We start from the raw sequence: 14524 nt of genomic DNA on the forward strand, positions 1-14524 counted from the left end.
CTCCCTCGGCTGAAAGGGCGAGTGTTTGGTCAGATGCGAGTCGAGCGCCCTAACCACCTGGCCATGCCGGGCCCAACGCTAGTGTCACAACGAATAATTTATATATATTTCTAGTTTCACTGGGATCTTTATGTTCTACCCTGTCTAAAGACTATTACAATACAATACTCTGTAAATATTTCTTACAGATGTTTGGATTAATTCTTGTCTCAAACAAACGAATATATACATTTTGTTTGCCTAGTAAAACAACTTGTCGTTAACGAAGAGTGACCTAGTGGCTAGGGTGCTCGACAGGGGAAGTATGGCATTAAAGGACTAGCGCGAGCAATATCACATGCTACATACTGGCTAAACAATTAAAATTTAAAAATCAATTTGTAAAAATGCATCAATTACAACAGCTCACGGGGCAATTGCCCGGTACCCCGGTGGGCCAATCTGCTTCTAGTGATCGACTCGTAATACATAGCCGCGACTTTGATTCCCGTTCCCAAAAACGCTCGCCCTTTTAGCTTGGGTGTCTTATAATGTTACGGTCATTCCCACTTTTCGTTGGTAAAAAGTGACTCAAGAGTTGGCGCTGGTTCATATTGACTATCCGCATTCCTTCTAGACTAGGTGCAGCTAGCGCGGATAGCACTCGAGTAGCTTTGCGCTAAGCTAAAAACAATTGGTGTAAAGTTTATGTTTATTCACTTTGTCTACCTATTGCCATATTTTATTTATCAAGCTGATAAAGCAGGCGCATATGGAATGACATAGTAAACTATGTTTACTCTTTTTTGGAGACCTTTTTAGTAATTCAACATTTTTTAACATTATTGAAAAAAAATCATTTTAACTAACGCGCTCTTCAAATTATTTTATTTCCTCATATAATGCTTGTTTTCAATTACAAATAACTTTATCTTTGGCTAGTAAAATGTTTAGAACTTTAAGTAAAGGTAGATATAAGTTTGCTTTGCGCTGAAAAATCAACAACCTATTACAACTGTAAAGTGGTGTTAAGTATCACAATGAAAAGAAATAACTGGTTCCTTTAATTGCTGTTTCCACCGCGCGGTATCGAAAACTCCAGATTCTAGAGTTTTAAGTGCGAAAATTTGCCGCACACTCACCGGGGGACGAAAAGAATTACACATAAGAAGAACGAAAAACAGAAACTATTTATATTAAACCAGCGCTGGTAAACTGTGACTACTTAAACCTCAAACATTAACCGCTAAATATGTCTAAACGATTGGGACAACTGCTGATCTAAGCCTAACTGAATATTGTCTTATAATATGCATTAATTCATACTTTTCATTTATAGTTTGTTTTGTTGAAAGTAGTTCGGCAATTCTTAAAGCACTAACGATTTTACGCTTGTATAATTAATAGCTGCTTTCTAACATTCTATTTACTTTTGAATAGGAATACAAGATGGCGGAATGTCCAAGGACAGTTGAAACCATAGCCGAAGATTTAACGAACGACACTTTGTTTGTTGACGTCAACACTTCCATCTTCATAGATTCCAGAACAGTAGAGCTAAAATCAGACATTCATCGCCTGAAGTTCCTTGGATACGGTGTTATAGGTTCCGTTGTGATCGGTTTGGGCATTTTGGGAAATTTAATTAACTTAGTGGTACTTACCCGCCCTAATCTTAAAGGTGTGACTTTTGTGTATCTTACTTGGTTGGCTTCTTCTGATCTAATGACCCTTTTGGTCAGTGTGACCTCTTTACTTCGACTTCATGGAATTCAGCCTCGTAGTTTTGCCGCATCTTTCTATTATGCGTATGTGGAGTTAGCCCTTGTTAACGCCTTCATGGCGAGCAGTGTTTTTCTGGTTGTTGCCCTAACCATTGACCGCTACTTCTCGATTTGTTTGCCTACCAGATACAAAGAAGTTCACAATGACCGCAGAGCTCGAAGATCAATAATAGCTGCCTATGTATTAGCGTTTTGTATCTACGTGCCCATTTGTTTCCAGAAGGAGCCCGTTCCTGTAATGAACCAACAAAATGAAACTATCTACGTCGCCTGTGAGAACCAGGATGTATTTAACCACACTGGATTCCGATTTTACTTGCTGATAAAAGAAATCATCGTGAGGATTGGGCCAGTGATTCTTCTAGCCATCTTGAATACTACAATCATTGTGGCGTTTAGAAGGACAGTCCGCAAACGAAGAGAACTTCTGAACAACTCAAAGAGTAACTACAGCCAAAAAGAGAGCAACAGGAAGTTCAGAGAAGAGCGTCGTCTAGTGGTCTTATTAGGTGGAATTGTGATTCTGTTCTTTGTTTGCATGACTCCTGCTGCTGTCTTGACCCTCCTGAACAGCGACCACAAAGAACTCGATTTTGGCTTCCAGCTGTTTCGTGCAATCGCCAACGTTTTAGAGCTTGCAAACTTCGCTATGAACTTCTACGTGTATTGTCTGTGTAGCACCGAGATTAGGAGGACGTTTCTACGACTCTTTGGCTGCATTCACACCAAACTTCCAGAAAAAAGCTACATCAGCCGACATTCATTAGAAAGCAGCACAAGGATGTAAATACAAATTCTTACTTTCTGTAGTTCATTTCTTGCTATTACAGCTTGTTTATTGTTCTTTTGTCTTTGCGTTTCTTAGTTGTGACTGTAAAAATAATAAATATCTGTCGTACTTCTGTGGATCTTTTGTGATTCGAGAATTATTGAAGAATCTCTCAGCGAGGATTTTTAATTTCAGTAAACAGATATTTCATGATGTTGTGCCTTTTGAAACAGAAAACGCCAAGAAAGAACTAAACTTGCAACCACTATTGAAGAGAAATATTAAACATTAAATTGCAAAAATGAATAAGTTATTCCTTAAGGTTTTACTTTTTCACACGTTTCGTCAGTATCTTGTTGGCTGTCTTCAATTTTATTGACTTTAAAAAGAATACGTAGCCAGTGAAATATGATTGTCCTCAATATCTTTCTTTGATGTTTCAACAAAAATAATTTCAAGATAACATTTAAAAGAGTATACATGTTTCAGACCCATTTGTCTAGAAGAAAGTGTTTTCTAGCGAAAAACACGCAGTTGTAATACTCACTTCGTGTACTTAAAAATAGTTTTAAACATACAAAACAAAATAATCTTTTTTACGTTATAGAATTTTTTCTAAAAAAACATTGACAAATTTCAAGTCAACTGATGATCTATCCTCCCGAATCCTCTCTGGTTAACACCAAATATCCCAACATCAAAATCACTGTTTGTTTCGGATACGTACACAAAGCTACTCAAGGACTAGCTGGGGCCGGGCATGGCCATGTGGTTAGGGCATTTGACTCACTATCTGCAGCTCGCGGGTTCGAATTTCGTCACCAAACATGCTTGCCCTTTCACCCATGGGAGCATTATATTGTGATGGTCAATCCAATTATTTGTTGGTAAAGAGCAGCCCAAGAGTTGGCGGTGGGTGCCTTCTCTCTAGTCTATCATATCAAAATTAGGGATGGCTAGCGTAGATAGTCCTTGAGTAGATTTGTATGAAATTCAACAAACAAACGAAACCAAGGACTGTCTGCTGTATCTATCCTTAACTCTAAACTTATGGTTGTTGTTGTTTGCAGTTAAGCACAAAGCTACACAATGGGCTGTCTGTGCCCTGCCCACCTTAGGTATCGAAACCCGGTTTCTAGCGTTGCAAGTCCGCAGACATACCGCTGTGCCACTTGGAGGCTTAAACTTATGGACTAGAGAGAATGCACTTAGCCGACAGCATCTTCAGTTAATCGAATCGAATAGCGGGATTTAACCGACATTCTTATAACACACCTACAGCCCCAGAATATGGAGGATGATTATTCGACAACGGGAGAAGAACTATGGACCCTCTGTTTCATTGTCCGGTTTCTAAGCACAAAGAAATTCTCAACACAGCACCAAAATGAAGAGACTGTGAAAGTTTCTTCTCTTTTTTGTATATTGTAATTTTAAATTAGAACATTTAGTGATTTAATAATATTTAGAATAAAGATTAATAAAAGCAGTTATATGTTTTGCAATTCACCAAGGCTACTAAATAGTGATAATAACTATAAAAGGCTTATTCCCTTTGTCACTCTGTCGAGAACGCTTTCACGTTCCTTTTTAGCTGCGACACAGCGGCTCATAGAATGGCTCTGAATTTGTTTTTGTTTTTTTTTCAAGTGCAAACTTTTAGCTCGTAGCTCCATCATCTTTGATCGATTTGAGATCTAATTAGTTTTGGACTCTGGAGGTCAAATCCTTCCAATTGATATGTTTGATCACGCCCAAGGTCTCATAGATTAGTTTACTCTAATGTTGCCTAAACAGATTTCAATTTGAGGGTAAACTAGTAGAGGTGCTGATGAGTAATCAAATCAAATCAGGTATATGCGCGCTCCACACATGGTATTGCTGTCGCACAAAAATATAATTAATAAAAAGGAAAATAAGATCTTATAGATTAATTTACTCTATTCCTACCTAAAAGAATTTCAAGTGCCGCAGCTATTGAGAACTTGCCAACTATGGTGTTTATGTTGAATGTTCATGTTGATTTATTAGAAAGGTTTCTTTCCTTACTGTTTTGATAACTTTGTTGACATAACAGCAAAATTGTTCAATTCAGAAGTTTTATGACATCGAGTTGTAGCCAAAAACAAATATAATTTACCAAGTACTGTTTCAGCTAGGCCTTACGTTACGTTTATGTATTAGGCCTAATGCTTAAATTAGACAACAAATAGGCCTACTATTATAAACGTTATAGAGTCGATGTTTAAAAAGTTTTCAGTGGTGAATAAATGTTAATTAATAAATATTCTTTTGGCATTTTAACACATATATTACCTACTTGGCATTAAAGCATAAAGAGAAATAAACGTTTATTACTACCAAATATCTTTTATCCTTTGTACAGTCGAAAGAGTTGAAAATTTGTGTCGGAATGTCCGTACTATATTTTCTACTTCCTGACCCAGAATACAGTGAAAAGGCTCAAGAGTGCTATTTAAGTCTATTTCAGAGTGCACATGTACTTTTGTTCATGATAACATTTCATTTTTCTGCGCAAGTTTTACTAACAATGTGGTGATTAAAGAATTACTTCCAGACTGATGAAACAAGTGAAGAGTAGGTATATTTTGGAGGTACAGACAAATTCGTTTTTGTTAATCATTCAACAATGGTTGCCTATCATTTTTGGCGGGCTTTTATACTAGTAAAAAACAGCCAATGTTTGAAGTTATCAAATATGTGTGCTTTTTACCCATTAAACCATCCAAGTAAACTTAATTTCACAGCATAAATCTATTGTACTGAGTTGATGGCATGGTATTTCACATAGTGCTGATAAAATATGGATGTATCAAAATAACTCAAAATCTAGAGGTGATTGACAAATTATGACTACATTTTTGAAATCAGCACCATCATATTACCCCGAATCACTTGAGTTTTCTTCAGTAGCAAAGTTTTTGTTGTCCAGTATTATTGAAGATAATATCATATGTTACCGTTATTATATATTGTATTGATGTAAAATTCTAAATATATTGTATATATATATATGCTATTTGTTCTCGATATAATTTTAGCGAATTGCACCGCTTTTGCTTAATTCCCACGCTTACCTGCTCCGCCTGGAAATCACGAAACTTTCACATTCAGTTTGCTAGAACATTCGAGAAGTCCCTCGACGCCCCCCTCTCACTCAGTTGATCACCTCGACTCGCTCCGTGCACAGTCAAAACAAAGTACGATCTTCTTTCTCGTATCCTACCTGCGATATAATCAAATTCTGCAAAACATTTTAGATTTTTTAAAATCGTTTAAACTCTAGTTATGTAAACATAAATTATTTTGTTTTTTAGAAAATCATTTGAAACGCTGACTGCCTCTAGTTCAAGAAAAGAACGAAAGTGCAAAAATCACCTAAACAGTTTCTTCTCCATTTATGGAAAATATTCTACAGTTTCACGAAGGAAAAACATCATACACACACAAGATGAAGGTAGCTTACTACCACAACTTTGGGTGTAAAATTGGTGACCAAGAAAAACATTTGGTTCCACATGTGTGTTGTATAGTCTGCAAATCTGGCTTGACGCAGTGGCTGAATAAGAAGAGAGCAAGTATGCAATTTGTAATTCCCATGGTCTGGCATGAGCCCAAACATCAAGAGGCAAGTCCATCTCAATGGATGTTTCAGTTACTTTACGAGTAATATGAATTAGAGGTTTCAACCCTACGTCCCCGCTGGTCAGCAATAGATTTATGGACTTGCCATCCTAAACTCCGGGGTTCGATTCCCCTCGGTGTACAGAGCGCAGATAGCCTCTCGTGTAACTGCTAGAAAACAAATCACAGTTTTTCATTCGTATAAATGTTGTTTGGAATAGTTGGGCTATCTGTGCTTTGCCCACCAAGGGTATCGAAACCCAGTTTCTAGCGTTATGATTCCGCAGACACATCGGAGGAAGGGGGATTTCGGCAGGAAAGAAGCGCATACTTTGCCTTTCTATTTTGAAAGAAATACTACCTTTAAACACAGCAGACAGTTGGAGTCGTAGCAAATAACCGAGAGCCGGCCGATAAGTGAAATATTTAACGACATAACAATTATGAATAAAGGTTTGTTTATTATTTCACTTGCGTTTGTGTATACTTCCTTTGCCGTCCGAGTTCGAAATTATTATTTGCAGTTCATTTCCTGAAACTGTTTTTTTTTTGGGGGGGGGGATACTTTGAAACTTTTCTGCTCGAAATCAGTGACGCTGGATATCGCAAAACTGTGTCTTTACAGGAAAGTATTGCGTTGTTAATTTATTTGTTGTTGTATTAAGAGGAAAATTATTTACTGTATCGCTATAAAAAGAATTAAAATAGGAATAAATTATTATGAGATACAATAATGAAGAACACATACACATCAACACTTGTTTTAGCATTAGATATTTCAAAGTCCCTATCGTATTACCTGTGATTTCTAAACGAAAAAGAGCCTAATAACAACATTCCCTTACTTTGTGCAATATTTAAAACAACTGTTAAATATCTAGCTCAAAAACAAAACATTTCTAACCCTTTTTTCGAGCATTTCGCCGATTATGTGAAGTAATGACAAGAAGATCATTCAGTGTACATCTTGTGTGTTATCTCTGATTTGATTTTGTTTTAAAGTAAACATACCTCTTCTTCCATTAAATAAACTCAGTAGAGACTGTGGCTTTTATCTAGTCAATGGTTACAAAATCTTTGGATAAATCTTGCTTGAACGTGTTCACATGATATACCACAAAACATACATTGGTTTCACACGCAAAAATCCACTTTTATTTACAAAGTCAGAAGACTTCGACATATGTTAATATAATGAATTTTAATTAGAACTAATAGTGTTGAGGACTATAGAACAGTCCTATACTCCAGGAAACGTGTTATAGACGTATAGTTCGGAAATTATTACCGAGTTGTACGAAATGTGCGAAGAAGTACAATTATTGCAAAAAGTATAAGCATCGGACACTTTTTTTAAAGACTCATGAAAGGATTATACATATGATATATTTAAATTGTAAATACCTGAAGATTAAGGACAGTGTATGTTCATAATGCATATCTTGCCCGCTGTAACTTAAATTTCTAGTTTCTGAGTACGAATGAAAACTTTTACTATTGTTCTACAAGACAATTTGGGGATGGTAACGCCTTATACATCTGGTGCCATGTTATAAACGTAAAGCCCATTGGTCCTAAAACAACTGGTTTCTTCATTTGTTATTTAGTGAGTAGCAAGTTCGGAAAAGCAAGAAACGAGTTAGTATTCTTGCTTATTTTTATTTTACCATATGTCAAGTTGTCAAAAGAACAGACAAAAGAAAATTTTATCACAGTGTTTTAATAGACACTTGGCAAGGTAAAATATCAAAAGCTTTAAACCCTGAAAACTTGCCTGTTTATCACGTAAATAATAGAAGCCACTCGCTTTTAAAATAAAAAAAAATATTTCGTAACAATTTGAGTTTTGTAATGATAAACCTTCATTGTGAGAATTAAATGTTTTATCCAATTGTACATCATCAAAATTTCAAGTGCTGATGTATTTTTTTTATATTGAACTTTAGTACTGCAAAGTCGATTTCTTTTCCTTTTGTAACAATAATAATAACTATTGGAGGCTTTAATAAATTTATATTTTCTTCTCAAGTGGAATGATTACATGAACAAATGGCTAATTATTTCCCTAAAAATTATACCAACTTATTTTTAAACATAAGTACATTAATTAACTAGTGCTTAATATAACAGGTAAAAAAAATAGAGTTTTAGAGGTTACATCATGCTGCATAAATTTTATCTCTTTGAACAAGTTTGTACTTGTCGGCTTGACCACTTTTAAATCCTCACTGCCATCTACCGACAACGATGGAAAACAAAATAACAGCATCAAATATATGTACTTATTTTTTGTAGTGTACTTTCATAAAAATGAAAATACTTAAAATTAACCAAAACAATAATTAAAGAATATGTTTTTTTTTACATGCTTAGCCCCTCACTTACGTTTATACATAAGAATATTCTTTGGTTTTAAACATCTATTAATTTTACTTCATCCTAAATTCCTAATATAATGTCACATGTAAAAGTTGTTTTTGCCCAGAATTGTAGAAAACATTTTTGTATGAAAGACAAAATACGTCATACAACGTAAACTTTACGGAAACGCATGATTAACATATATTTATAAATATCACAATAACATTTATAAACAAAATTTATTAAACGAAATTCCTACACTTACCCTCATATAACAGACAGCAAGTGTTCTTTTAGGTATTACAATTTTTAATCTTACAAAAAACATTTTTAATGAAATCAAAATATATTTACACACATATACAAAGATATACTAGCACAAGTTTTTTCTAAAAAAATAAGCAATGTAATGTTATATATACCAAAACAAAATATATATTTGAAATCATGTTTCATTTCAATATTGTTGATAAAAGAAGAGTAAACTCAAAACTCAGAAGCTACTAAGTACAAACACAAGAACTAAATATTTAACTTGGAACTTAATACAGGTTCACAACTAGATGTACTTTTTTATAGAGCCAGTTTTTAAAATGTTAAAAGCTCTCATCTAAGTGTTTTAATTGTGACCCAGGGATTATTTTGTAATACTGCTTAGTTTCAAATTTATCAATTCATATGAAAACATGTTATTTTAATTACAAAGTTTCATATTTGCAGAGAACAATAAAATTAACAATATTAATTTATGAATTATTTTGGTAATTTTAGGAGGACTGTAATTGATCTCTTTAATAATTTCCCACACATGTTAGTAAGAAGGTCGATTTATATTGTCTAATGACATATTTAAATAAAAAACCTTAAATTTATTAAACGTAAACATTGAATGTGACAGCGATATCTCTGGAAACATGTGGTGGGTTGGAGTACAGGGGAATATTGAAGCCTTATAATAAAGAAAAAGGTATCATTAGGTTTGTTTATTGAATTTTGTGCAAAGCTAATTGAGGGCTCTCTGCACTATCCATCCCTAATTTAGCAGTGAAGGCCATCACTCACCATCAACTCTTGGGCTACTCTTTTACCAATGAATAGTGAGATTGACCGTCACATTACAACACTCCCATGGCTGAAAGGGCAAGAATGTTTGATTTGATGGGGATTCGAACCCGCAACCTGCAGATTGCGAGTTGAGCGCCCTAACCACCTGGCCGTCCAAGATAAGAGAACAAAATAAAATTTACCATACTCAAAAATATTAGGTGATAGATTTTAATGTTACATTTAAAATGCAAGTGAACTGGATTACATATTAAGATTTTTTTCTGTCAGAGTAGTCATATAAATTAACATCAAGTTAATAAATTCTAAAGATAACTGTTTTTTCTTTGTATTTTATGTCTTCAACTACTATCTTTTTTGAACTTCATTCACACCTAAGAACTGCATTTTTTATCAGTACAAAGAAATAAATTAATTTATTTTTATATAACCAGTTACTCTGCTACTAAAACAACTTATGATGAATGACTGCATCAGCATATAAGGTGGTCTTAAAAACTGCCCAAAAATTAATATTTCAAAATACATTTTGAAAAGAAACTTTTTTAAATTATATAAACAACACTAAAATTGAACATTTCTTGAGTTTCTCTTAATACCTTGTTTGAAACTTGATACATGAGACCAATGTTGTTATTATCAGTTCTCAAGGGTAATTATTTTTTTTAAATAACAAGGCCTTTCAAAAACACTTGCTCAAGGCTTCTAAGATTCTTCCTTAGTTTTCACCATGTCTGACCAGTTGACAACAGTGCCATTGAAGAGTGGCTTTAGCAAAAAAAAACCAAAAGTTAATATTTAGTGTATTTTTCTCTCTATCTCCCATTTTCCTTTGATATTTATATTTTACATCTCTTTTCCTTACTAATTTTTACCTTTTTCTCCTTTTCCATGACCAAACGTTCTTTTAGAATTTTCAAAATCTGAAAACTACTCCCACACTTTTTGGACACTTATTTTGAAAAATATTTACCTATCATGAAAACACTACAGCAAGCTTAACAATGCATTGATATCTATGCTACATTTTTTATAGAACTGTATTACCTAAACTGATTATTTGTATATGATTGTTATAATTTTATTAAAATAAACAAGTGTCAAAAGCAAAATCTTTAAATTGATAAAACCTTATTGTAATTTACAGTTGAAGTCAAAATTATATTAATAAACTTTAACACAGTTTTTTGTTTACAAGGTTTTAAACTGTAAAAATCAAAGAATTTCAACTTTTTTTTTTCCAAAGTTTTGATTTCCTACAAGTATAAAGAGACTTCAACATCTAAACCCTCACGAGTTTTGTTTGTTATTTATGTGTTATAAATAACTGAGGCCTGTATATACAATCCCAGTTTGTACACAAATATTCAACTACCCTAGTGATATTTACAATGGTGTGGATATGATAGTTGTTTGCTGGTATATTTCTTTGGCAACTCAAATGAATAGCAAATAATGTATATATTATATACCAAGAATTATGCACAAATCTTAAAATGACTTTTTTCTTCCAATTTTTACACTTGAGACGTGTAACAATCTTCCTTTTAGGAGAAATAAGAAAATGTGACACATTAGCGAGAACAAAGTAGGCTTAACTCAGGAAGACTACCTTCAGTGATACAAGTTTACATGATTCATTTACACTGGTTTTTTATAGGTGTTATGTGATTTTTTTAGATATATAGTCTACTAACTCTCCACAACAAATTCAAGTACCTAGAAAGTCATCAGTAATGTTTTACTGTGCATTATTCCATTGTAATATATCTACATTATTCACTGAAAATTTAAAGTATTAATGTATATGTAAATATCTATACATAATTACTGTGTGAACAAAAAAAACTATTAAATCTTATACATGCAATAATTATTTATTTTACGTGTGTTGAATACTACAGCTGTATTTTGCTGTGGATACTTCAGACAGATAAGTTGTAAATTGAGGTTCAACTTTGTTACTCTCTCTCTACTACTAGACATTCTAATGCATTTTAACTTAAATATTCTGATGAAATTTATTACAGAAACTAAAAACTTTTCACCAACTGCTATAACTAAAACAAAGGTCTTAGATGTCATTTGAGTAAATTTTATATTTTTCTCTTATTATAATTCTGCCTCAAAAAATACAAACAAATTGTAAATTTCTTTAATAAAATTTTACTTTTATCACATAGCATTATTGAGCAGTATTTTTTAGGCTGTTTATATTTTAATAGCAGTGAAATAGTTATTCTAACAACTAGCATTACATTTATGTTCTTTATCTTAACAAGTCAGTAAATTCCTGCAAACAATGTTTAAGTTTTTATTCAGATTACTTTATAATTAGAAATGTAAGTACTTTATTTTTAAAACATCTAACAAACATACTATAATAAGTCAACTTCATATGAAGAACATTTTCCACAAAACTCATAAAGAAGTTTCTTTTTCACTGTTAAGGTACTTTACTTCTCTACACAACATCATCGCACTGTTTTATAGCTCAGCTGTAAGTCACTGTTTCTAGGGTAAGAAAATATGATGAAATGTATTACGTAAATACATGAAGATAATCTAAAATTGGACGCCTACAAATAGGACATCCAGATCCAAGTACAATTATAGCTGATCTGCATGCTTGGCATAAACAAAAATGACGACATGGCAACAAAATAACACTCTTTAGTTGATCTTGGCATACAACACACAGCTGTCTCTCTCTTTCTCTCTCTAATTCAACTTTCAAACTTGCATCGTTATCTTCATCATCCGATTCTTCAAGACGTATTGTTGACAATGATTTCCTTTTGCTGGGGTTTAAATTTGAGAGTGGTTGCTCTTCTAATTCCTGTTGCTGTTCATGTTCTTCAAAATGTTCATTTTCTGTTCCCTGGTCATCACTTTCTTCATCATCAGACTCATTCTGTTCATTTTCATAAAATAACCATGAAATCAGCCACTGATAGAGATGACTAAATAAAGATATAATATAATTTATCATACTTTTAAGATGTTGAGGCACCTGAAAATTTGGAATAAAAATTCCATGTTGCACAACATAATTCACTCCAGTTTTCATTACATAGAAACTAAGCAATGCTATGCCTAAACCCATATAGGCATCAATAGGAATAGAAAAAAATGCATCACGGCATTTCTGGTCAAAATTGGCAACTGTAGTATTTATTTTGTGAAAAACTTCAGAAATGCTAGAAAAAAATTTTAGTACAATTTCAAAAACTGATAAAATGGATATTTTTATGGTATGAATTAGCATATTTGGAATTGTTTGAAAAAGCAACACAAGAGAAGTACACAACAACTTCAGACTATGAGTTATAACTTCAAAGAAAGCTGTAAACTGATCTTGAATGGCAAAAATAATACCAAAGGCAAAACTTAATAGGCTGATAATCAAGTTTCTTCCAAGAGTCACAACACTAGCACAAGCATCAAGAAACCCTTCCCCTAAACTCCACAGAAAGTGAATAACCACAAATATTCCTTCAAAAATCTCTTGTACAAATTGTGAAAAATCTTCTAGAGCACATACAATTCCATTGACACAAGTACATATTAAGAATTTAAATAAATTCCATATTGATAGACAAATCTCAACAATGTTGCTTACAATGGTGTAGTTCACGTTTAACAAAATGCCAAATGTCTCATTCACACCTGAGAACATAAAATTCAAAATATAAGCTAAATTGGATATGAATTCCATGGCTTCAAGCACATATACTTATCAATATTATGATCCGGTTTAACGACAAAATCAATACAAGTATTTTTAGTAGTAATAAACTTTACTCTCTCTGTCTCAGGTTTTAGTAGCACGTATACAGCGTCAGGAAGATCTAATTGTGATACATCACATGATACAGCGTGAATAATAGTGATACTGTTTCTTATGTTAATAACTGAAGGAAATTAATTAAAAAACACGCATTTAGACAATACTGTTACTACAATAATTCTTACTTTGTTTAAAATCAATATTTTTTAGAACACGTTCATTATACTGACATGAAAATATATCGTCCCATGCTTTTGTTACACTATCACACTCTTGTATTTTAAACTCTGCACATCGTTAACATTCTGACGATATCGCCCTCTTGTGTATAAAAACATTTTTTTAATAGTTTCGTTTTGAGTTTATTTAATATGTAAGTATTATTTTATTACAAGTTACAGCTTTTACAGTAAGGAAGATTAATTTTTAGAACAGGTACAATGCTACAATCACTTGAGAATGATTGCACAAGTGATCGAAACATCGTACCTGTTCTAAAAAATAATCTTCCTTAGTGTAAAAGCTGTAACTAGTAATAAAATGTATTTTTAATAATTATATATTTAAATTCAGATGAAATAGCCGCCCAGAAAAATACATTTAGAAACACAAATGGCACTCCACTCCAGTATAATGGAGAAATTCAAAAAGGACTAACTGGTCTAATTGAATATGAATATCACTTAGTGAAGTGCTATATAGTTGTATTAATTTGTTTATGGTAGTTAACTAAGTCACTGTTATGATATCTAAACTACTATCTATGAATTTCAATCCCTACTGATAATTTCACCCACTCATGAATATTTTATTTTGATTCAATCAAAATATTTTGAATTCTTCTTACCAAAAAACAACAAAAAAATTAAACTGTATTTTCTTGGATATATAATGTCAATTTCTTTCATACTCTTATCCTTTCACGAAAAGTCACTAGGTGCAGAATATTTCAATTTCAAAATTGAACATGTTCTCACAAGTATTAACGAAAATAGCGTGTGCATTGTATTGTTACGTCTCCGTTTTTTAATTGATTTTCCGTAACTTCGTACCGACGAAACTTAAGCGACACAAGCCTTTACTTCATAAAACTGGTTTATTCTTTCCGAATATAACTTAACCGATACACTC

At 32.8% G+C, this 14524-nt stretch overlaps 3 protein-coding genes across 3 annotated transcripts in view; 2 read left to right on the forward strand and 1 right to left on the reverse strand.

The window, feature by feature from the left end:
• LOC106461932 (tRNA methyltransferase 10 homolog B-like) overlaps nucleotides 1-1551 on the forward strand; it is a gene marked incomplete at its 5' end in the record, with an annotated part of 133364 nt that extends 131813 nt beyond the window's left edge. Inside the window, one exon of the mRNA XM_022389036.1 lies at nucleotides 1420-1551. The remainder of the gene's footprint in view (nucleotides 1-1419) is intronic.
• On the forward strand, nucleotides 1429-2550 carry LOC106461934 (probable G-protein coupled receptor AH9.1). Its single transcript, XM_013921800.1, has one exon. The coding sequence runs from the start codon at nucleotides 1429-1431 to the stop codon at nucleotides 2548-2550; it is 1122 nt and encodes a 373-aa protein (XP_013777254.1).
• Nucleotides 2551-11712: 9162 nt separating this feature from the next.
• LOC111086394 lies at nucleotides 11713-13656 on the reverse strand. The gene has a single exon (XM_022389037.1). It carries the CDS (start codon nucleotides 13319-13321, stop codon nucleotides 12146-12148), a length of 1176 nt encoding a protein of 391 aa, XP_022244745.1. The 5' UTR covers nucleotides 13322-13656; the 3' UTR covers nucleotides 11713-12145.
• Between the last annotated feature and the right edge of the window lie 868 nt (nucleotides 13657-14524).

The sequence above is a fragment of the Limulus polyphemus genome, unplaced genomic scaffold (genome assembly GCF_000517525.1).
Source record: "Limulus polyphemus unplaced genomic scaffold, Limulus_polyphemus-2.1.2 Scaffold1061, whole genome shotgun sequence".
Classification (NCBI taxonomy): Eukaryota; Metazoa; Arthropoda; class Merostomata; order Xiphosura; family Limulidae; genus Limulus; species Limulus polyphemus.